The sequence below is a fragment of the Coenobita brevimanus genome, chromosome 25, assembly GCF_032717465.1.
Source record: "Coenobita brevimanus isolate Jiangsu-jjx chromosome 25, ASM3271746v2, whole genome shotgun sequence".
NCBI lineage: Eukaryota > Metazoa > Arthropoda > Malacostraca > Decapoda > Coenobitidae > Coenobita > Coenobita brevimanus.
In genome coordinates, this window is record NC_136978.1 from 15,545,894 (window position 1) to 15,567,281 (window position 21,388).

At 43.0% G+C, this 21,388-nt stretch overlaps 1 protein-coding gene across 1 annotated transcript in view; it reads right to left on the reverse strand.

Moving 5' to 3' along the window:
* Positions 1 to 832: 832 nt before the first annotated feature.
* Positions 833 to 21,388, reverse strand: part of LOC145393728 (uncharacterized) — a 142,447-nt gene continuing 121,891 nt past the window's right edge. The window contains exons 2-6 of the mRNA XM_080267771.1: positions 9,906 to 10,009; positions 4,661 to 4,820; positions 4,336 to 4,525; positions 2,909 to 3,053; positions 833 to 953 (exon numbers count right to left, since the gene is read on the reverse strand). Coding sequence (XP_080123897.1) covers positions 833 to 953; positions 2,909 to 3,053; positions 4,336 to 4,525; positions 4,661 to 4,820; positions 9,906 to 10,009 — 720 coding nt within the window. The remainder of the gene's footprint in view (positions 954 to 2,908; positions 3,054 to 4,335; positions 4,526 to 4,660; positions 4,821 to 9,905; positions 10,010 to 21,388) is intronic.

Sequence of the window (21,388 nt, forward strand, 5' to 3'; positions counted from 1 at the left end):
GAGGAAAGAGAAATATGGAAGACAGGACACAATGCCGACGGAGTTTTCAGCAAACTTTTGTTCCTGACTGTAAATGTTAAAGTACTGTATTCTCGCAGGCATTAGATTTTTTCATGTTCTTTTCTGGTATTCATGTGTTCTTCACCGCAGCGTGAGGTTCTTTGTGAAACTTGGCACGTCATGTCTTTTTGAGGAACACGTTGTGAAGTGAGTTACTGTTAAAGTCAAGGATAACAACTCACATGATTGCTTGACCATTCACTTTCGTGACTTATAATCTCACTTTTCAATTGTTAAAAGCACACCATAGTTATACACCATTGTTATAATGTTACTTGTGTGGTCCCCTGTTAACTGTTAGGTAAGCATGTTTAGTGTTGTTGCATATATTATCCTTGTGTAGATACTGTCATCACCCTTGAAACAGAGTGCAGTCTGTAACAAAATACCAGACTTCATGTCGAGTTCACAAATCCTGATATAATTCTTCGCCACCTCACAAATTCTTATTGCATTAACCACTTTCAGCCAAAAGACGCTTCATGTATACTGTTTTTGCTATCTGCAAATAATTTCATACACCTTGTGGAAGACTTTTCGAGACGTAGGGATTATAACTGTCTTCATCAACACCCTTGCTATCACAGCGTGCTCTTTTGCTGAATAAAAACGTCTTGCAACAGCAAGAATAAGACACGAATATGTGACGTACTCGGGCTGAAGTGAAAAAGAACAAAAAATGTGTTTGTGGCACATTCATTCATATTTTCAGCAGCAACACCTCGGCGTTGGCAGAGGATGGGGGCATGATGCTGGTGGTGTAGATGTGAGGCTACAAGGACGCCGGGTGTCGTGTGCCCACCCAGCGGCTCTCCTGGCGCTGTGTGTGTCCTCCAGGCCCTGAGGTGTAGTGCGACACTCGCAGGATCCCCAGCGGGTCTACATACCCATGTCTGGTAAGGATGAAATGGATCATCAACTTATGAAAAACACGAAGAATCAGTTATTTCAGTAATAATGGGTCCAATCGATGCACACCTGCCTAAAATGGGTTATTGATCCTCTTTCAATGCATAAATCTATACCCTTTTCCAATGTCACAGAAACAGGACTAATGAAAAGTAACCCTCTCTACTGTACATTTAATAAGAATGTGCAGTGTAACGATCTTTTCCGGAATGCTAATGTTAACAGTTTTCACATGACTTGCATAAAGATATTCACACACACACACACACACACACACACACACACACACACACACACACACACACACAGTACATATCACCATCAAGTACTAGCAGTGTCCCTGAATATAAGAAGAAAGACTAGTATCGTCGTGCTCGTGTGCTACCTATAAGGCAATTATGGAGAGGGACAGGAGGAGGCCTATTAACCTGGTAACCTGTGGAAAAATAAAGAAGACGTCATCGTTGTGAAGTGTTTAGGATGAAAGTAACGCCAAAAATCTCAATGGACCTTGTGTGTGTGTGTGTGTGTGTGTGTGTGTGTGTGTGTGTGTGTGTGTGTGTGTGTGTGTGTGTGTGTGTGTGTGTGTGTGTGTGTGTGTGTGTGTGTGTGTGTGTGTGTGTGTGCTGCTGTAAATTCTGATTATTCACTAGGGATCATTATATTTTAGTGTCTACCTGTCCATAACCATGGATCTTAGTGGATGGAACAGAACTGATGTAACAAGAGAGGGCAGTGACGGCCGTGCACTGTATAAGCCGCGCAATGCTATACACATAATGAACATAAATAATTTCAACAAGGGGTCTCTGTGTCCCGTTAATGGTTTATGGGTTGAAGACATGAATTTACCCTGTGAACTTGACCTGTGACTGATTGTTTTCAAATAAATTTACTTCTTCTGCCTGACCGTCAAACCTTTAACTAAGTTTGGTCTAAACAGGCTCTGAGGTGTTTGAGTTGACTTTGTCCTGTGACCTTGGCTTATGACATACCGATCTCAGAATTTCTTTCACCTTGGCTGACCCTCAGTTCTTCCACCAAGTTCAGTTCATATTGAATTACAGCCGTTTGAATTACTGAGTCAAGCATTTGACCTTGACCTGCGTCCTTGATATTTCACATTCTCAAAACCGAAATCCTTCACTCTTGCTCTGACCTGAGCCCTTCCACCAAATGTTTTGATTGTGCCATGTGACCTTGACCCTTGACCTATTGTTCCTAAAATAATTGGTTAACCCTTGGCTCAACCTCAGTACTTCTACAAGGTCTGGTTAAAATTGGATTAAAACTGTTTTTTTTTTTGTTCTTACACAAAAACACAAAGACACAAACAAGGTGAACTACACATTGCGTCCGGTGCACGGGTGTACATGCTCAAGCCTTTCAGTGCCATGGAAGTAACTGGATATTGTATTCTCTCCGACATGGTATGTTTTCGCCCCTGTTTGTTTCTGTTTCTTACTCTGTTTGTCTGTTAGCAGGATTACTCAAAAACTAAAAGAGAGATTTGGACCAAATTTGGTGGGTATATAGCCCATGTCCCTCGGAACAATCAATTAACTTTTGGGACCGATCCGGATCGTATTAGATTCTGGATCCGGAAAACATATTTTGTGACACCCTAATCAATGATGAGAAAACCTAATCCATTATGAAGAAGGGTTTGGAAATTACGTTGCCCTTGTCAGAGTGATTGCTCTACTGAGTGCCCCTCTAGCTAATGAACCTGGACTAGTTTATTGACATGATGGGACATACAGGAAATCCAAGAGTTAATTTAAATAATGTTCACACCATTGTCTACTGGAGTTCCCATCAAGTAGACAAACTAGTCTTGCAGCAGCATGAGTGACATAACTTGAGCGTCCACAGAAGGTGAAAGTGTTCAGGAGCTACCTTTGTCTTCAAACTTGTCAGTGTTGTCCCATAGACTTACTTGCCGACCTTGGTGCCGTCGGGGTAGATCTTTTCGAAGTGGAACTGGTTACCGAGGTCATAGTTGATGGAGAAAGTGCCTCCAGCGGGCAGGTCTTGGGCTCCCACCACCGGCCCCACGTCACCACTTCCACTCTCGCTCACACCTACATAATATTCAGTGTTACTTCATGCATGATATAAAGTACCACTCAGTGAGGCCGAGAATCTACTTTTTATTTTATTGTTACCATCTCATGACAGTTATTCAGCTTAGGTTAGCTTTTTCGAACTGCAGGGGTTAAAAAAATATTGAATCCCTTCAACACGAGAGGCTTTCCAAAGTTAATAAAATCGTCTGAAAGCAGCAAGGGCAAACTAATGTGGAGACCACTTGGTCTCAAGGGCTTCCCCTCACTCCGCTTGTCAATTTTTTTTTTTAATACCTGCACCATTATCGTTTCCCACTTCTTTCCCTCACTGAAAAGGAAGGAAAACGATGGAAGCAATCCGTGAAGAATTAATATATATATATATATATATATATATATATATATATATATATTTTCTGCTCAGTTTTGCCTGGGTCTCCAGGTATAATGATATAAAATAACCTAAGAAGGAAAGAATTACTGGAAACATTTCAGCAAGACAATGAAAGGGATTTAGGTACAAACACATGTGGAAATACTACAACAAACGCGTATTTACTTCATATTTGCTCATAAGGCCGACCTGCCACATCATATTAAACGGCATCATCTATAAGCAGTGCCTTTCTCAGCTTAGGAATTAGTCAGCAGGGGCAAGTGTGAAACATAAGAGGTAAAACATCAGGGGAACTTCTGCCCTTGCCTGTACAAAGGCATTTAAGATGAATCACTGGAACATTAGGAAAGAATGGGTGGGTATCTTCGAGTCCGCTTCTGTGAACACACAATCACTGGCAGACGCATGCTGCTTCAGTAAAGGGATACACAAACCCATATACAAGCGATTCCCTGTTGTAAGAGTGATTTCTTCTTGCAGGAAGGAAAATTGGAGTGTAGAATCTTTCTACACCTCTTATTCTTGCAACGAAAAATCCATATGACGAGAAAATCATTATCCTAAGGTACTTTTTTTTTTTTTTCGCAGGAAAGACAAGGACTGGAGAGCGTAGAATCATGTGTCTCTAGTTCTTCCTAAAAAGAAAGAAAGAAAAAAAAAAAACTAATAGTAACATGGCATTTAGTTTTTTCGTGAATTTAGTCCCGGTACCATAAGTTGAAGACCTGTGGTAACCCTTGTTTTACTGTATATTATTCTGAATGTGCCTTCCTCAACACACTGAAAACGTGAAGTTATGGGAAAAATGTGAATGGGCTATGGCGGATGGTATATATATTTAACTATACGGCTGCTAGACTAATATTAGCACTGCACACGCAAGGCTACTGTATTGCTGACCTGGCTGGATGCTGACGGCCTGGGTGTGAGGCCGCTGTGGGCGTGGGCGTGGGCGCGGCCGTGTAGCAGGCGAGGGGTGACGGTTCCCAAACGGTGTGCCGCCTCTGCTGTCCGTAGTGGCGTCCCCTGACACTACTGACGGGGCTACTGAAGACTGGGCCTGACTTTGCATGGGGGCGGCCGCTGGTACCTGGTGGAGCGACTGTGACACAGATATGTCATTGGAAGAAATCTCCGCCTCAGGTTGTGGAACAGGAGTGGGCTGAGGAGGAGGGGTGGTTGTGGGTGGGACTGTGGTGGTGGGTGGGGGAGGGGGCAGGCCGACTCTCATGGTCCTTTGACGCACGATGCGGTAACCCTTCGCGTCCGCCACATAGTCGTAAAGGCGCAGAATACCCAATCCGTCCACCCACCCGTACGTTCCAAACACCGTGCCATCGTCCAGACGCTTCTCCTTGCGGTACTGCCCGTTGTATGTCTGGAACCTGAAGGGAACATTGAAGGGTTGTTAAAGTCTGTCTAACTATCCGCCTGTTTGTCTCTCCATGTCAATATTTCTATCTATCTATTTATGTATCTATTTATCCATCCATCCATCCGTCCGTCCATCCATTCATCTGTCCATCCATTCATCTGTCCATCCATCCATCCGTCCATCAATCCATTCATCCATCAATTTATCTAGTTGTGTATTTATCTATCCACATATCTACATCCAGACGTTTAATCCAAGAAGGGGTGGTGATCAACAAATTGCCTCCATGTTCCCTTGTCCTCCGCCATCAAGCTGCCTTCCGTCCAACTCACATCAGCCTGACTCATATACCTCTCCAAACCATCCCTCCACCTCACCCTCGGTCTCCTTCTTCCTCGCTCACCTTCCACCTCACTCACCTGTACTCTCCAAGTCAATCTCTCATTCTCCATTCCCTCCTCATAGTAAAACCATCTCAAGACTCTTCTCCTAACACGTTCCAGCACACTCACACTGTAATCCCTTCAGTTCGATGATTTACCTGTATATTCCGTTCCTGCTACCAACAATTTTATTCACCGACTTCCCTTTTTCTTTTGAACTCTCGACTGGAAGAAGTATAAAGCCTTCAGTTCGACATGTCTCTCTAAACTGATTAAAATCGTTTGGTCATAACAAGAATAAATCAAAATACTCGTACGTCATCGAACTGAAGTAGTTAACTTGGCTTACTGTAAGTTTTCCTTCTCTCCACCTTGAATGTTGAGCTGTAAGAAGAGAATAACACTCGACTATAATGCTGGTAAAGAAGAAGTTCTACAGAGAGGATGTAGAGCTCTAGTACTATCATATTCGGCCAATGACCTGGGGGGAACAGGCTGCAAAAGAACATAAATCTCTGCCAAGTTAAGGTGACCGAACTACAGCAAACTTGTATGTTGATGCAGGGTTGCCAGTGAACTCGACTGCCCGTCACTCAACTCCCTCCCTATTCCCCGTCCCCGAGAGGAAAGTGGTGGTCTGCAGGAGAAGGACAACTTCAGGCTGCAGTCCACTGGGTTCACGTTTCAGATGATCCTGGGACAATAACAACAACAACAACAATCAAAAGAGCAGCAACAATAACAACATCGTCACTTTTGGCACTTCGTACTGTTTCTTTTCCCGGGATGATCACGTTTATTGTATCTGACTCTACCCTAACTTAATCGAACATAATATAGCATAACATGAAACTAACCTAATCTAATCCTAATAGACTAAGCTAACTTAACCCCTAACATACTAACCTAGCCAAACCCATAACAAACTAACCTAACCTAACCTAGACTCAACAGGAAAAAAAAAAAAAAAAAAAAAAAAAAAAAAAAAAAGAGCCGCCGAAATCAAAGTTTGCCACCCATTCACCAGGCTGATCCATTCTCATGCTTGGTACATGGTGCAAGCACAGCTAATCGTTTCACTTTCTTACTACTGTACATTCATTGAGTGATGGTTACATGGCCAACAGATGAACACCCCATGGTCTTGTGGGTTACGACACTCCAGGCACTCCATCTGTATATCGCCCATAAGGATTTAATTCCGGGGAATAGTTAGGGTTCACTGTTCACATAATATCACTTGTGGTAAGCAACTGGTCGCCCACACCTTAAATGTCCGCACCCCTATGCTCCTGAGCATGTATGTATGTATGTATCAAGATTCTTCTACATCATCTACTTTTATAAAGATACAGTACATCCGCTCTGTTCCCAGTTTTCGTATAATCAAACCATATTCCAATCATTAACCAAGAAACTCGTGCATATATATACATACATATATATATATATATATATATATATATATATATATATATATATATATATATATATATACACACACACACACACACACACACACACACACACCCTTGTGCATGCTATATTTGATAATGAGAATGCATTTGATTCAATAAATCAGTAACAGTGACAGGAAACAAATGTTAAAGGCTATTTGAAGATACTTGTAGATATCACGACTACCATGAAGCTTCTGAAGAGTTGCCAGAAAATACAGGCAAAGAAAGTTTAAGAAATAATTTTACCCAAGCATACCTAGAGGATGTCTTTAGAAACTGAGATTGTGATGGAAAAGGATGTAATAAAAAAAAAATGCAAGCTGAGCAGAACATGAAGAGCATGAAGATCTCAGTCTCCCTCTCTCCTCCTCTCAGTCTTCTCCCTGTCTTCCTCTCAGTCTACCTCATCCTCCACTCTCCTCGAAGTTTTCCTCCTTTCATTCGCTTTCTCGCTTTTCTCCGTCTCCTTCCTTTCCCTCCATCTTCTCTCAATCTCCCTTCCTTGCCTACTTTATATCCCTCCTTCTCCTCTCAGTCCCCCTCCCTCTCCTCTCATCTCCCTCCCGCCCTCACCTCTGTCCACCCACCTCCGACCTTAGCGCCGTGGGCAAGGGTGGAGGGACACAGGATTTGTCAGAAAGGGTGCAAGTGTAGAGGGAGGGAGAAGGAGGGTGAGGCGGTGTGAAGGGAGAGGAGATGGAGGAAAGTGGATGAAGAAGAGATTAAAAAAGGAGGAGGAATGGTACAATCCAAAGGAGGAATTTATGTTGATAGAGACAAAGGCAAACAGACGAGAGATAAGGAGGAGGAGTAAAGTGGCGGATAGATGAGGGCAAACAGTTCACTAGGAGCACGAGGAATGGGGAAAGATGGAGTAATTTCATGAAGTTTAAGCTGACAGAGGACAACGGAGGTGAGTAAATAAGGAGTAAGGAGAGAGAAAAGGTGTGAGTGGGGAACAGAAGGAAAGTGGATGGAGAGGGCCCTGAGGAATAAGGAAGAAAGGAGTAGCACCAGGGAGAAATATAAGCTGATTAAGGAAGAATCAAGTGGAAACTAGTTACGAAAAATTAAAGAATATGCGGCGTGAGGAAGGACAATGTCAAGGAGAAAATTAAGCTGGCAGAGAATGAGGCAAACAGGCTGGGGTGAGCTGGAATAAGTAATCAGGAGGAAGAAGTGAGGGGTGAGCAGTGCGTGGATGAGGAAAATGGATGGAAAGGAGAATAAAGAATCAAGAATGATGGGATAATGCCACACTGAAAACGGAAAGCAAAGTTAAATTAAACAGTAGGTTGGCACCAAGAAAATAATAAGGCAGATGCTGAGTAAATGGAAGGGAGATCTGAACATTAAAAAGGAGTGGAAGAAGTCTTTTTTATTTCTGTAAACACCACACGATCTGATTTAGCTTTGAAAAACACACTAGGAGAGAAGGGATTAAGGAAGGATATATCTAAACCTTCCACTTCGAAATGTCTCCCAGAAGGCAAATAAAACTGTCTAATGACTGCAAGAATAAAATGAAAACAGACGTCGTCGGGTTTGAGGAATTGAAAGAAGAGAAAACGGATGACAAATGGCAATACATGGACGGCGTGTTTTCTACTATATTCTTGACTGCACCAAGCAGTTTTGTTTAGCTGACAGGTAATGCGAAGTGCTAAAGCGTGGATGCTTATGCCTGTGAGGTAAAGTCAGGATTCCAGGGGCTTCAAATGGCGAGTGAGTGGGTGAAAGTGTAGGCCATTTAATTGCGCACATTTTTTATAGTTCTTCTATCACGGCTTGTCTTTGTCTTTCAACCCTATCTCATTCCATCCTTAGGTGGAAGCAGAGGTATGGTTGAGAGAGACAGTTAAGGGAAAATTGGTGATTGTCCTAAACACTCACTAACAGGGCTTTTCCTTCGATAAAATCAACTGGTGGCAGCAGAAACGAAATAAGCTTGACGTCACTGGGCTGAAGAAATACTAGTAGTATAGGGGAGGAAGTATGTGGTTGGTGGGCGTTGAGAGGAATGATAAATTAGATGATACGGATAAGGGGCGTGACTGATGACATAGGATTAGGGGAAGGAAGGAAGGAATGTGGAAAGGAACGAAAAGAGGGGAGGAGGGAAGGAAGGGAGGTGGAAAGGAAGGGAGAGAAGGGGGAAGGAAGGATGGAAAAAGTAAATGAGTAAATAAATAAATGGATAAGTGAATGACTAAATGGATGAATAATAGAAGGAGGGGAGGCAGGAAAGAAGAGAGAGGGGGAGGAAGGCTATGGGGAAGGAAGGAGACGTTGATTTCTGGGTTAGTGTCGCCTTCAGAAATGGCTCGTGGATGTACTCGTGCGTATAAGAGAGAATGGGTGGTCAAAACTAGGCTTGAGTGCCGAATGCAGCTCTTTGACTTACAAAGTGCTACTCGAGAAGCAGCACATTGGCTCTAAGAATTACCATTCATACAGCACAGGATGCACTACATCAACTGACACATTGGAGAATCAAGTCTGAAGCTTTTCTTTATTCTTATTTGGAAGGAAACTAACATTATGCACTAATGATATGACTAGGCCTATAACTGGCCAGGTATATTACTAAAAAAAAAAAAAAAAATGCACAACTTGTGGCTCCCGAATATCCCAAAATTGTTGCGTTAGCTTTTGGGCCTTGAAATTTTGATCATCCCTGGCATAGTGTGGGTACTGATGTACAGGGTGGCCATGTAGCCTACATACGGTGAGATGAGGGCATAAATATAAGGCGAGGGCACAGACGCACAGAGCAGGCATTTTGTGTGTGTGTGTGTGTGGGGGGGATATTGTGCAAGGACACTGATATACAGGATCAACATAAATTGTGTGTGTGTGTGTGTGTGTGTGTGTGTGTGTGTGTGTGTGTATATATATATATATATATATATATATATATATATATATATATATATATATATATATATATATATATAAAACACACTTCAAATACAACTACACAAAAAATGCACTGCATGACAGTATACTTATTCCAACAATAACGTACAATAATGAAGCACAGCCGATGCTTGAGGGACACAAATCAAGACTGTGACGTACTGAATGATGTTACCTCAGGAAGCGTGACAGTGAAATTGAGGGATGGATGATCATGCGAAAACATTCACGAAAATATGGTGTAAGCGTGAGAGAACTTTGGAGTACTAACAGCCTGCTTGTCACTCACGGTTTAAACAAACTATCATGCACAAAAATCTCAATGTATCTCACCTGAAGTATCGATCTGGTCCCTCGTCGGTCTGTATGTGGTACTGGACGGGCGTGTGGCTGTACCCACCAACGCCCACGCCGCCCACAACAACGGTCGCCACTACCTGCGGACGGATGGAGGTCAGGTCATACGCCCACACTGACACATGTTACACCCAGCGCACTTTAACGACCCACAACACCACACCACCCTTGTAAGGAAGCAGGAGAAGAGCAAACCCTCGCCCACACCCAAGCCCTCACTCCCCTCACCCCCACCGTCGCCCACACTCTCAACCTCATTCTTGCCCTCGCCCACATCACACCCCCACGCTCATCCTCAACCTCATCCTTCTCATACTCATCCTCGCCTTCCCCCATACCCTCACCAAGTTGCCCACTTCTCTCATCCCCACGTATGGTGCATTTCTCCAGCCATATATTTATTTCTGCCTATTTAACTTATTCACACATACACATAAGCAGGGTATCTCAGAAAATGTGTTAAAACTTCTGGAGGTTATTCTTGGGCTAATTATGCTATACCAATATTGGTCCAAATCTCATCACTTTCGAAGCTACTGTACTATTACTAATGACTCTAAGGCCGAAATGGTCTCCCTCGTATTTCACGCATCAGATCACCAATAACTATAGCTTCCCACCCGCTGAGAATTGGACCTATGTCGATGAAGTTTTCTTTTTCAAATTAGCATAATAACTGAAGTATCCTACACATCTCCCCGAACAGACTGCACAAATATCTTCATATATTCCTATGACAAAGCGCTCTAAATATAACCAAAGCCTTCGTCCCAACAAAGGGCGGTGCGTGTGTAAAACTGCATCATCCTCGCTAACATAAACATTCCAACACAAGTATACGCTCCCACTCAGAACACCGTACATTGCCGCCCATATACTGAGGACATTTCCTACCACATAATATTATATGCTTTCCCACCCATTTATACACAATATTCTCACCTATACCTATCTTATGTGTTTAAAGTCAGTCCAATTTATCTACGAGTTTACCCTACCCACACTGTGCATTTATAACCACAGGATATGCCTACACCCACAAACCACTTCTGACAGCGACCCTAACCCAAGAACTTCAAACCTTGTTCCAATTTTTTGCAGTGCGTCTTAAAATACAGAAACAGGAACCGGGCCCACGTCCTCCCGTCGCCACCAAAGCCACCACTACCACCACCACCGCCTCCGCTCGAGGGAAAAATATAAAAAAAAAGGTGGGGCCATTGACCTGGTACCGAGGGAGGCCTGGTAGGACGGTGGGAGGGTATGTGGGCCTCCAAGGGTGATGAGACAGGTAGCTTGATTATTCAAAGATGTAGAACAGAACCACCACCACCACCATCATCCAAACCTCTTCCCGACCAATATATTGGGAAGGGCAGTGTCCAGAATGCAAAATAAAGAAAAAAAAAAAAAGAACACGACAAGGGGAGAACGAATCAAAACATGCTCAGTGAAATGGGATACAAACTAAACTATAAAGCACTCAGATAGCGCATACCTCCGCCAATGCCACTGCCATTAAAAAGAATCCGCATCCAGATCCGTGGTGATACTGTGTGGAATACTTAGAATCCGGATCCACCCTCAAAATTTAATCGATTGTTCCTTGACCCATGGCCCACTCTTCCACTAAATTTTATTGAAATTCATTGAAAACTTTGGGAGATATTATACATAGGATCCGGATCCGCCCTAAAATTAAAACAATTAAAACTTTTGGAGATACAATACATAGGATCCGGATCCGCCCTCAAATTAAAACAATTCTTTCTTGGCCCATGGCCCACCCTTCCACCAATCTTAACTGATATTCATTGATAATTTTTGGAGATATCGTCTGGACAGACAGACAGACAAACATAGGTGAATACATAACCTCTTCCAACTTCGTTGGCGGGGATAATGAAGGAGGCAAAAGTTTAAAAATCTGGTACACTTTACTTCATCATTATTCATACTCCTCTATAACCATTCTCCATCATTTACTCTCCCTTCATAACTCTTCTTCTCATGATTCCTTCAGACAGCCAAACCGTGGACTATCCAGTCAAAAAGAAAAAAAAGTGCCAAACCTTTCTCATGAGCTCCGCCGTATATAGTTCATTCACCCAACCGACCCCGTCAGTTTCATTGCTTCACCGGCTTCCATATCTTGTTTTCTTACACAATCATTTACAATGTTCATCCACCGTCTCTTTGACCTACCATACTTCCCCTTATATTCAAATTCACATATCCCTTTTCACCAACCTCTCTACACTCATTTCTCCATACGAGACACTTCCTTACTTTACATACTGTACGAAACACATTATTTCTTATCTTACTCACTCTATGTACGTTCCTCAATAACTCCATATCCACCGTCCCTACTCTTGTCTTTTCGTTTTCATCCCACACCGCAGAATCACATCCATGCTTTAATGTGAGAACTAATACACTTATATAAATGCAATTTTCTTACAGCTTCCACTCTCAGATCCAGCAGCGAGACGGCTAGTATTGGCCATTATAATCCCTACCGTTCAAATGGCTATCCTCATGAGCATATAAACCTCTGTTAATATCAATATTAAATAAGAAATGACGTAACTGGAGTGAAGAGGTGTTTAATATGGGGTATATCTAACCTCTCCAATTTGAAATGCCACACCTAAACCGCACAGAAGTCTCTGAAACTAGCAAGAATTAAATAAAATGACATTATCGGAGTGAGACAATTTAAATCCTAATTTGATGCCTTGGTGGGTCAGCCACAGGTTGTCCGATCATTTTAGGAGATCCTCATTTGATGCATCATGTATCAATGTATGGGCTGTTGAGCCTAGCTTGCATGCGCCTGGCATGGATGGGTAGTACTACACATGTTCAGGTCGTGCTTTACAAATCCTGAAGTTGAGTGGCGCCAGCTGCCCGCACCAGGATATCCTTGGCACTATCGGGTTGGTAGCTTCACAGTTTTCAGTTTTAACCATTCAACCACAGCAGCAGACAACCTGCATTTGTTGTCACTCTTCCTCTAGAATACAACTTGCAATCATCGATGTTATAACCAGGTCTCCAATGGTACTGCCTCGTGAGTAAATACGAAGAACAAACTCTGTCTGAGAGCTTGACCTTCCCGAGTTCCACAAAGACGCCAGCCAACTGTGTAGTTCTGGCCTGGAGGGTTGTTGGACGGAGGTGAGAGGGACTATGCAATTTTCTTCATACTCCTCCTCCTTATCTCCAAGAGAGTTGGTCCTGGGTGGGCTCCCCACAACTGGGTTGGGGAGATATCCTATGTAATCATCGCCCTACAGTTTAAGCAATTCAGACGAACTGCAGTCATAGGCTTAAGACTGAAAATGCAGTTATTTTAAAAACATGAAAAATGAAACTGCGAGAGAGTATTATAACGTCAGAAAATGAAAGCTGATTCGATGCAGCAAGCCAACCTATTAAACGAGTGCCAGTGCAGTGAGGCGGTATTGACTATATCGTACTGTGCTACTTTCTTTTCCCGTACAACCAAATATGGCATTTTGTCTATCTTCGTATAGTTTTTCGTTTACCGTATACTGTCACTAGGCAGCGGGGGCAAAGTTTTCAGGCCGCATGCCCTTGCTGGCGTCAACTCCTGTGACGTAGTGGGGTATGCTGTGTGGTATGTAAAGGCCATGTAGCTACAGTAATACACAAGACAAAGAAAAGTGTTTGGGAGAGTATGCTGGCCTACTGTCGGTGTTAGTGTCACAACGAAAACGGTCAGTAAACGGGAATGGTCAGGGTATCACGAGGAGGAGTGAAACAGGAGCTCCAGCTTTCCCTATCACCAGGATTCCCATCCTTCTCGGGAGTGCCGCCCTAATCGACTGGTGAAACAGCCTACTCACTTAATCAAGTTTATTATACAAGCACCTGTATTAATTCCCTCGGCGTTAGTCCTCTCATCTCTATTCATCTAAGTACTCTTTAGTCTCAGGAGTGATCCCCCCCACTCCCCATCGTAATCAGAACACATATACGCCAATGCTTATCTCTTCCCACGTAAAGATGGGGTGACTACAGAACCCAGACACAAAGACATAGTAGGGAAGGGGAACTACCATCAGCATTTCAAGGTTAGAAAGGAAGAATTACATCATTATGATCATCATCACAGTCCTAACCCATTACTCACCTAAAGGTGGGGCGGGGAAGAATGAATAGAAAAAATTATGAAACATATAACTATTAACAGCATGTCCAGTGAAACGCATTAATCAAGAGGTGAGACATTTACTATCATACCCCGCCCCCTTTCTCTGTCTCTCTCTCTCTGTACTTCACAAATACATGCCCGAGTTAGTTTCCCCGTACCAACAAAAACGCACTGTCGCGAACATTATTATCAATACACTTGCATAAAACACAGGACACCGAACTATGACTCGCTATTCAAAGTGCTTATATCTTCGGAGCTCAACAAACTTCTCAGAATATTCTATAAGAGTTTCATTATCGTTCGGGTACAGGTTGAATCGGTACGGTATTACTGTTCTAAACTGGAGATGAACTGCTCTAAACATAAGCTCATTGTCCTTTAAACCGATTACGTATTTTGTTGGATTACTCTTGCTATTACCAGACGATTTTATTCAGCTTATGAAGGAACCCTTATTAGTGAAGAGGCTAATGGATGCTGCATTTAACCCTTCTTACTCCGAAAAGTCTCCCTCAAAGCTGGATGAAATTGTCTGTATGCAACAAGAATAAATCAACAAAATGAGCCGTCGGATTTATTGACTTATACGGTGGCATGTGACTGGTGCAGGGTCGGGAGCAAAAATTCGCCTAATATTTCAACATGCTCTGCTTCTCACGATATTCTGCTTGCTGATAATCCTAAGCAGAGGGAGAAGTGGTATGTTTCCCTGCTCACAGATAATTCACTTATGTGTCAAGGAGGGAAGTGACAGACATGCCCTAAGTGTGAATTAGTCACAGTGGAACAAGTGGGCAACTTTTCTCCTTGATTTGCATGTGCTGCGCTAAACCCTCTCAGCCGGATGAAGTATTTTGTTCTTGTTCCCATCAAATATTTTCCTGTTTTACCTAATAAATGACTTTTCGAACTGGAGGAGTTAGATGCAGGATTATACTCTCACCCATTTGCACTCAAAGGCTTCTATGATTCACTCAGTTAAATACAATGGTCTGGCGTTAGCTGAAATAAAATACGACCAAGAACACCCAGACATTGCAACAAGCGTGCAAAGTAATTGGTACAAGGACCAAACATGACTTTGCCCGTGACCTTGACCTTCGACCGACTGTTTACAAAACAATTAGTTTATTCTTGCCTGACCCTCAAACTTACCATCAACTTTGGTGCAGATCGGAACAAGACCACTTGAGAGCTGATCATGCCCTGTGACCCTGATCGTTGACTTTTGTTCTTCAGTTGCATCTCCTCATTCTTGACTGACCCCAAGTATTTCCACCAAGTTCGATTCATATCGAATAATGTCAAGTATCTGACATTATTTTGTGACTTTGAAGTTTGATGGACTGTTCTTAAACACAAATCCCTTCATCCCACATTTCACACACAGTTTGGTTGGTTGATTTTGGCAAGTGATCTTGATCTAAGACCTCTTGTTAAAAAAGTACATAAATAAACTCTTAAGCTGACCCTCAGCCCTTACTACTAAGCTTGGCTAAAATAAGATGAAAGCTGTTAAAATAAGTTATATATATATTTTTAGTTACTTTGCTCTCTCTCTCTCTCTCTCTCTCTCTCTCTCTCTCACACACACACACACACACACACACACACACACACACACACACACACACACACACACACACACACACACACACACACACACACACACACACAAACAAACAAAAAACTTCCCATTTCGCGAGCGCCCGTGTAATGAGGAAGAATGAGACCCTACGAAGTTTAACAGCACAATAACACAGGCTTCTTTAGTTCACTCTCAGGGGAAGAAACTCGCCTGGCTGTAGCTGGAGTATACCACAGGAAGAAGCACTTACAGAGCGCAATGCCCGCGCCCTGCATGTCTGACATTGGACTTTTGACTGATTACTCCGAAAATTTAAGCCTTTTATTCCTCCCGTACCCCTCAACCTTTCCACCAAGTTTGGTCCTAACTGGAACAAAATTGTTTTTCACTTTGGCTTGTGTCTTTGACATTTGAGTTATTGATCCCGATGCTCAATCGCTTCTCCTTGCTTGACCCTAAACCCTTCCACAAGTTTGGTCCAAATCGGACCTAAATTTTTCCGAGTTTTACTGCTCAAAACAGGGCACACACAAGGACACACAGACAGACCGGACCGAAAGCAATACACCCTAATGCTGCTGTGAATGAGTGTCACTCAAGTTGTTCCCACCATGAAAAGGTAAGTAGTAGCGGTAATAACTCTGGCTCCTGTATTTACTCACAGTTGAATAAAATCGTCTGGAGTTAGGTGGATTAAAGAGCTATTCTTATCATGAGAGAGTTGTTACTGGCTAGTTACATGTATTAGTCGACGTGAATATATATATATATATATATATATATATATATATATATATATATATATATATATATACACACACACACATGCAAGGTGAAGGTCGCAGAATCTCTCTTCCTGAAAATGTATACTATCAGTGGTTATCTAGTAGTTATCTGTCTTAATGACGGATGGTGCAGTCAACAGGCATATATCTGTCTACTGCTTTAAGGAATAAGCGAGGTGAAGGCATTAATGACGTGGCTTTTCTCTTTGGAATTTTTGATACTGTTAAAACTGATATAAATGATATATAAATGAAAGTACAAAATTATCTAGTGCTAAAAGCGTTTGCAACCGGTATAGCTTCTTCGTGCAATACCAAGACTTTCACTACGATAACGGAGAAAATATGAAGGACATTGTTTTTATTAAGAGTATTTTTGTATTGGACTGAATTGCACCAGATTTTCAATAACGATCGAGGACCACCAGAAGAACAATGGACTAATTTTTGTGCGACTGTGCTTTTGTGACTGTAGCTATGGCTGTGGCTGCGACTGTGTTGCGACTATGAGCAACTGTGCTTATGTGACTGCTCCTGCTCTGATTCTGGCTGTAAGAGTGACTGTGTTGTGACGCTGTGATTGTGCTGCAACTATGATTGTAACTGTGATGTGAGTGTGACAGTGCTGTAACTGGGACTGACTTTACCCGCGCTTGTGATGCGAGAGCATGTATTATGCTTTACTCGGTGTGTGTGTGTGTGTGTGTGTGTGTGTGTGTGTGTGTGTGTGTGTGTGTGTGTGTGTGTGTGTGTGTGTGTGTGTGTGTGTGTGTGTGTGTGTGTGTGTGTGTGTGTGTGCAAAATTACTCAAAAAGTTTTCATCAGATTTTAAGCAAACTTGTTGCAGGAGTTGAGAGTCAGCCAAAGGGCTGACCTATAGTTTTGAGAACAGGTCAAAGGTAAAGGTCATACGGCAAGGTCAAATCAAATTTTTATTAAAGTTCGACCAAACATCGAGTAATGGTTCAAGGTAATGCATGCAATGAAAACTGAAAATTCAATGTAATGGTCACAAGAAAAGGTCAAAGATCAAGGCCACATGGCAAGATCAACATAAATGGTTTTGATTTGACTGAAACCAAACTTTGTGAGGGGCATCAGGGTAAAGCAAGGAAGAAGAGATTCGATTTTAACAGCGACCGGTCGCGTATAAAGGCCAAACGGCGAAGTCCAATGTTCGGCTTTTTAGACAAATTGGTGGGCGCGCAGGTATTGCACTCCGAGTGCTCCTTCTTGTTCGTGATTATGTTCCTGCTCCGTCTGTAAACGTAACTGTGACTGTGACTGCGCTACAGTGACAATGCTGTTACTCTGTGGCTGACTGTGAATCTGACTGTGTGCCTGTGCTGCTGTGACATTGCTGTGACCTGGGCTGGTTGGGCACTGAGGACTGGTAACCCCCGCAGAGGTAGCGTTGTTTACCCTGGTGGGCCACCGTTATGTCTCCTCACGCTCGCCAGGCCGAGTGGGGGAGTGGCAACCTAGAGGCCCACCACCACTCGCCAGGGGTCAGGTGCCTGGGTGAAGGAGGAGGGGAAGGAGAAAGGGGATGTGGATGAGGGAAGGGGAGGGAGAGGGAAAAGGAAGGGGGTGAAGAAGGGAATAATAGCAGGGAGTGAGAGGAGAAGGATGTGGGCGAAGGAGGGAGGGGGGAAAGGTGGGGAGGGATGGGCAAGGGGAGATGGACTCCGGTGGGGGGGAGAGGGAGAGATATTGATGAGGTGGGGGGGAAGAGGGTGAATGTTGGTGTGGGGTGGATATTATATGTGCGTGTGTGAAGGAGGGACGAATGGGGAAGGGGGTGTGGGGCAGGCAGGGAAACGGAAAAACGAGGTAGACAGGTGCAGGGGGGAACTGATATGCATGCTGATTAATTATACAGGAGACCCGGAGTGGTGAGGTGGGTAGAAGGGTCAAAAGGAATCAGGAGAGGCGGAGTGAGGTAGGCGGGGTTGAGGTGGGTATAAGGGAGGGAGAGACTGAGGATAAGTGAGGTAGGTAGGGATGAGGTAGGTATAGGGGCAGTGAGACTGACGATGAGTGAAGTAGGTATAGGGGACAATGGGAATGATGAGAGGTGGAGTGAGGTCTGTAGGTAGCAAAGAGGCTGATGAGAGGTAGAAAAATTGGGTAGTGGGAGGGGAATTCTGAGGCAAGGTAAGGTAGGTAAGGACCAAATTAACAATGAGTCAGAAAAATAAAGTAGGTACTATGTGGGTTAAGAAGATAGGCAGGGGTAATGGGAACGATGAGAGGAGGGGAGGAAGGTAGGTATGGGGAACTGGGAACACCGGCACTGAGAGAGGCAGACGGTAAATAGGCAGGTAGAGAATTATTATCGACTGCGAGATAAAAAGAGAGAGATGCTTGTTTGTTGGCAAGGAGGAGAGGGACGCCTAGAGAGACGAAGATACGAGAAGCTGAGAAATGATGATGATGATGATGGAGGAGGAGGAGGAGGAGGAGGAGGAGGAGGAGGAGGAGGAGAAAGGGATGCTTGGAGAAACAAAAATACGACCAGATGAAAACGATGAGAGTAGGAGGAAGAAACAGAACCCCAGGAAGGAGGTGGAGATAACGGCTGCTAGGATGAACTATGCAAAAGTCGCACGGGTGGGTAGAGGTAAGTGCTGGCAGGGAACTGGTTGGATGGTTAATGATACTTATATGTTTTACAAATGAGCACACCTAGTAAGTGGTGGAGTTTGGTTCTCACCATTCACTCATTCAGTAAAATGCTATCTTCGGACTTTACACTACCTGTCAATGTAAACTGCTGTCTGTAACACATGAAAACATTTGATAACCATGTAACCAACAAATGAGCGCTTGGCGATGTAGAAGGTGAAAGCACCCCAACCGGATGTGGCCCTTAGGGATTTAAGTCCAAGGAGAAGTTTGGGTTAATGTCTCACACAATGCTGAGCAGGGATCAGTAGCTTAATCCTTTGCTCAAAATTTCTCAATAAAAACAACCTAATAAAGGTTTGGTTGATGGATCGATGGTACAGCTAAAAGACAGAAGACAAGTCTGCGAAATAAGACAGGGTGATACCGGACGAGTGCAGTAAGATGCATGGGGCATATAAATGGCGTGGAATGTTATGTTTACAATAGATGACCTCAGTATAGTTAAGCTCTCACAACATACGGAGGTATTACGATTCTTCAGTAGGTATAATCAGTGAAAGAGCTTTGTCAATATTGTACATCCGACAACACATAAACTGACTGAATTCCAAAGTACCTTGATAATTATGTGAGATGATGTACATGTGCTTGCCGTTGTTGGGGCGAGTTGTTTGTGTCCGTGTTATGTACTGCTGTGTATGTAAGAGTGTGTGTGTGTGTGTTTTTTTTTTTAGTATAACGTTAGATTTATTGAACATTACTGTTCTGTGTATATAATGTAATCTCAGTGTGTGTGTGTGTGTGTGTGTGTGTGTGTGTGTGTGTGTGTGTGTGTGTGTGTGTGTGTGTGTTATACAAAAGCCTTAGTGTGTAAGTCTGCGAGTGCGGCAATGGAACACTATTAGTATTACTGGCTAATACACTGGCGGCAACACATGTCTGAGTGAAGTGAACTGTGTGCACAGTGTCCAACGGAACAGTATGATCAACACTATTATATTGTGAACTACAATATTGGTGAAAATGGAAGAGAGGAGAGGAGAGGAGAAGGGGGGGAGGGGAGGGGAGAGGAAGGGAATGGAGGGGAGGGAAGGGGAAGGGAATAGAGGGGACGGGAGGGGAGGGGATATGACATGAGATGAGAGATAAGGATAGGATAGGAAAGAAGAGAAGAGGAGAGAGAAGACACGAGGAGAAATAAACGAGGCGAGAAGAGAAGAGGCGAGAGGAGAAGAAAGAGGAGTGAAGAGAAGAAAAGAGAAGAGAAGAACAGAAGAAAAGAGATGAGATGCAAAATAAGATAAGAGATTTAAGACAAAAAGAAGGAGATGTACGAAGAAGAGAGGTGTACTTATCACCAAGTTTCCAAAATGTCATCGCCTCACTGACCAAACCAAAATGACTGGTGTGTTTGGAGCAAAAAGAATAATAATAAAATAAATACATAGAGAAAGTAAAGCATATAAATAAATAAATAAATAAACTAGAGGCCCCCGAGGTAGGAATCACACCAGCCGCGAGTCGATATATATCTAGCTCGGCTTGGAATATGACCCTGACCTTGACCTACTTTCACCTATTTCGAACAAGTGACCGATTTTTTTCCCCTACTACACACCTGTAAAATTTTGTAACGATATCATGAGCCGTTGCGAAGTTACCGTGCTAACAGACACACAGACAGACAGACAAACTGAAAATAATACCAGCTTCACTATCACGGCTGGCAATATATATATATATATATATATAAGGGGTGCTGTGGTTGAACCAGTGTCGCTTACCATAAGGTATGCTTACACCCAGTCGGCTTGCGCGGGCCGATTACACTTGGTTCACAGACTACACACACATCCAAAGCCACTCCAACACTACTGTACAGTCACACTTACAAGCACTTCTCACCATACACACAAAATCTACCAGACAGCCTAATCCACTTGGTAGAGATACATAGGCTGTATCGTCTCCATTTCGGTCGGGATAGGCCAGTCCTGCAGTGGATACTCAAACGGCTGATGATGATGATGATATATATATATATATATATATATATATATATATATATATATATATATATATATATATATATATATATTACACACACACACACAAGATGTAGCATTCACTGCACCATCTACTCCATAAATTTGTATAAATGTGGAACATTTGAAATTTCTCTGATCTTAAGACCGATTGCTCTCAAAATCGAATTACTTCATCCTTGCCTGACTCTTAACCCTTCCAACAAGTGTGATCCGCAGTAGAT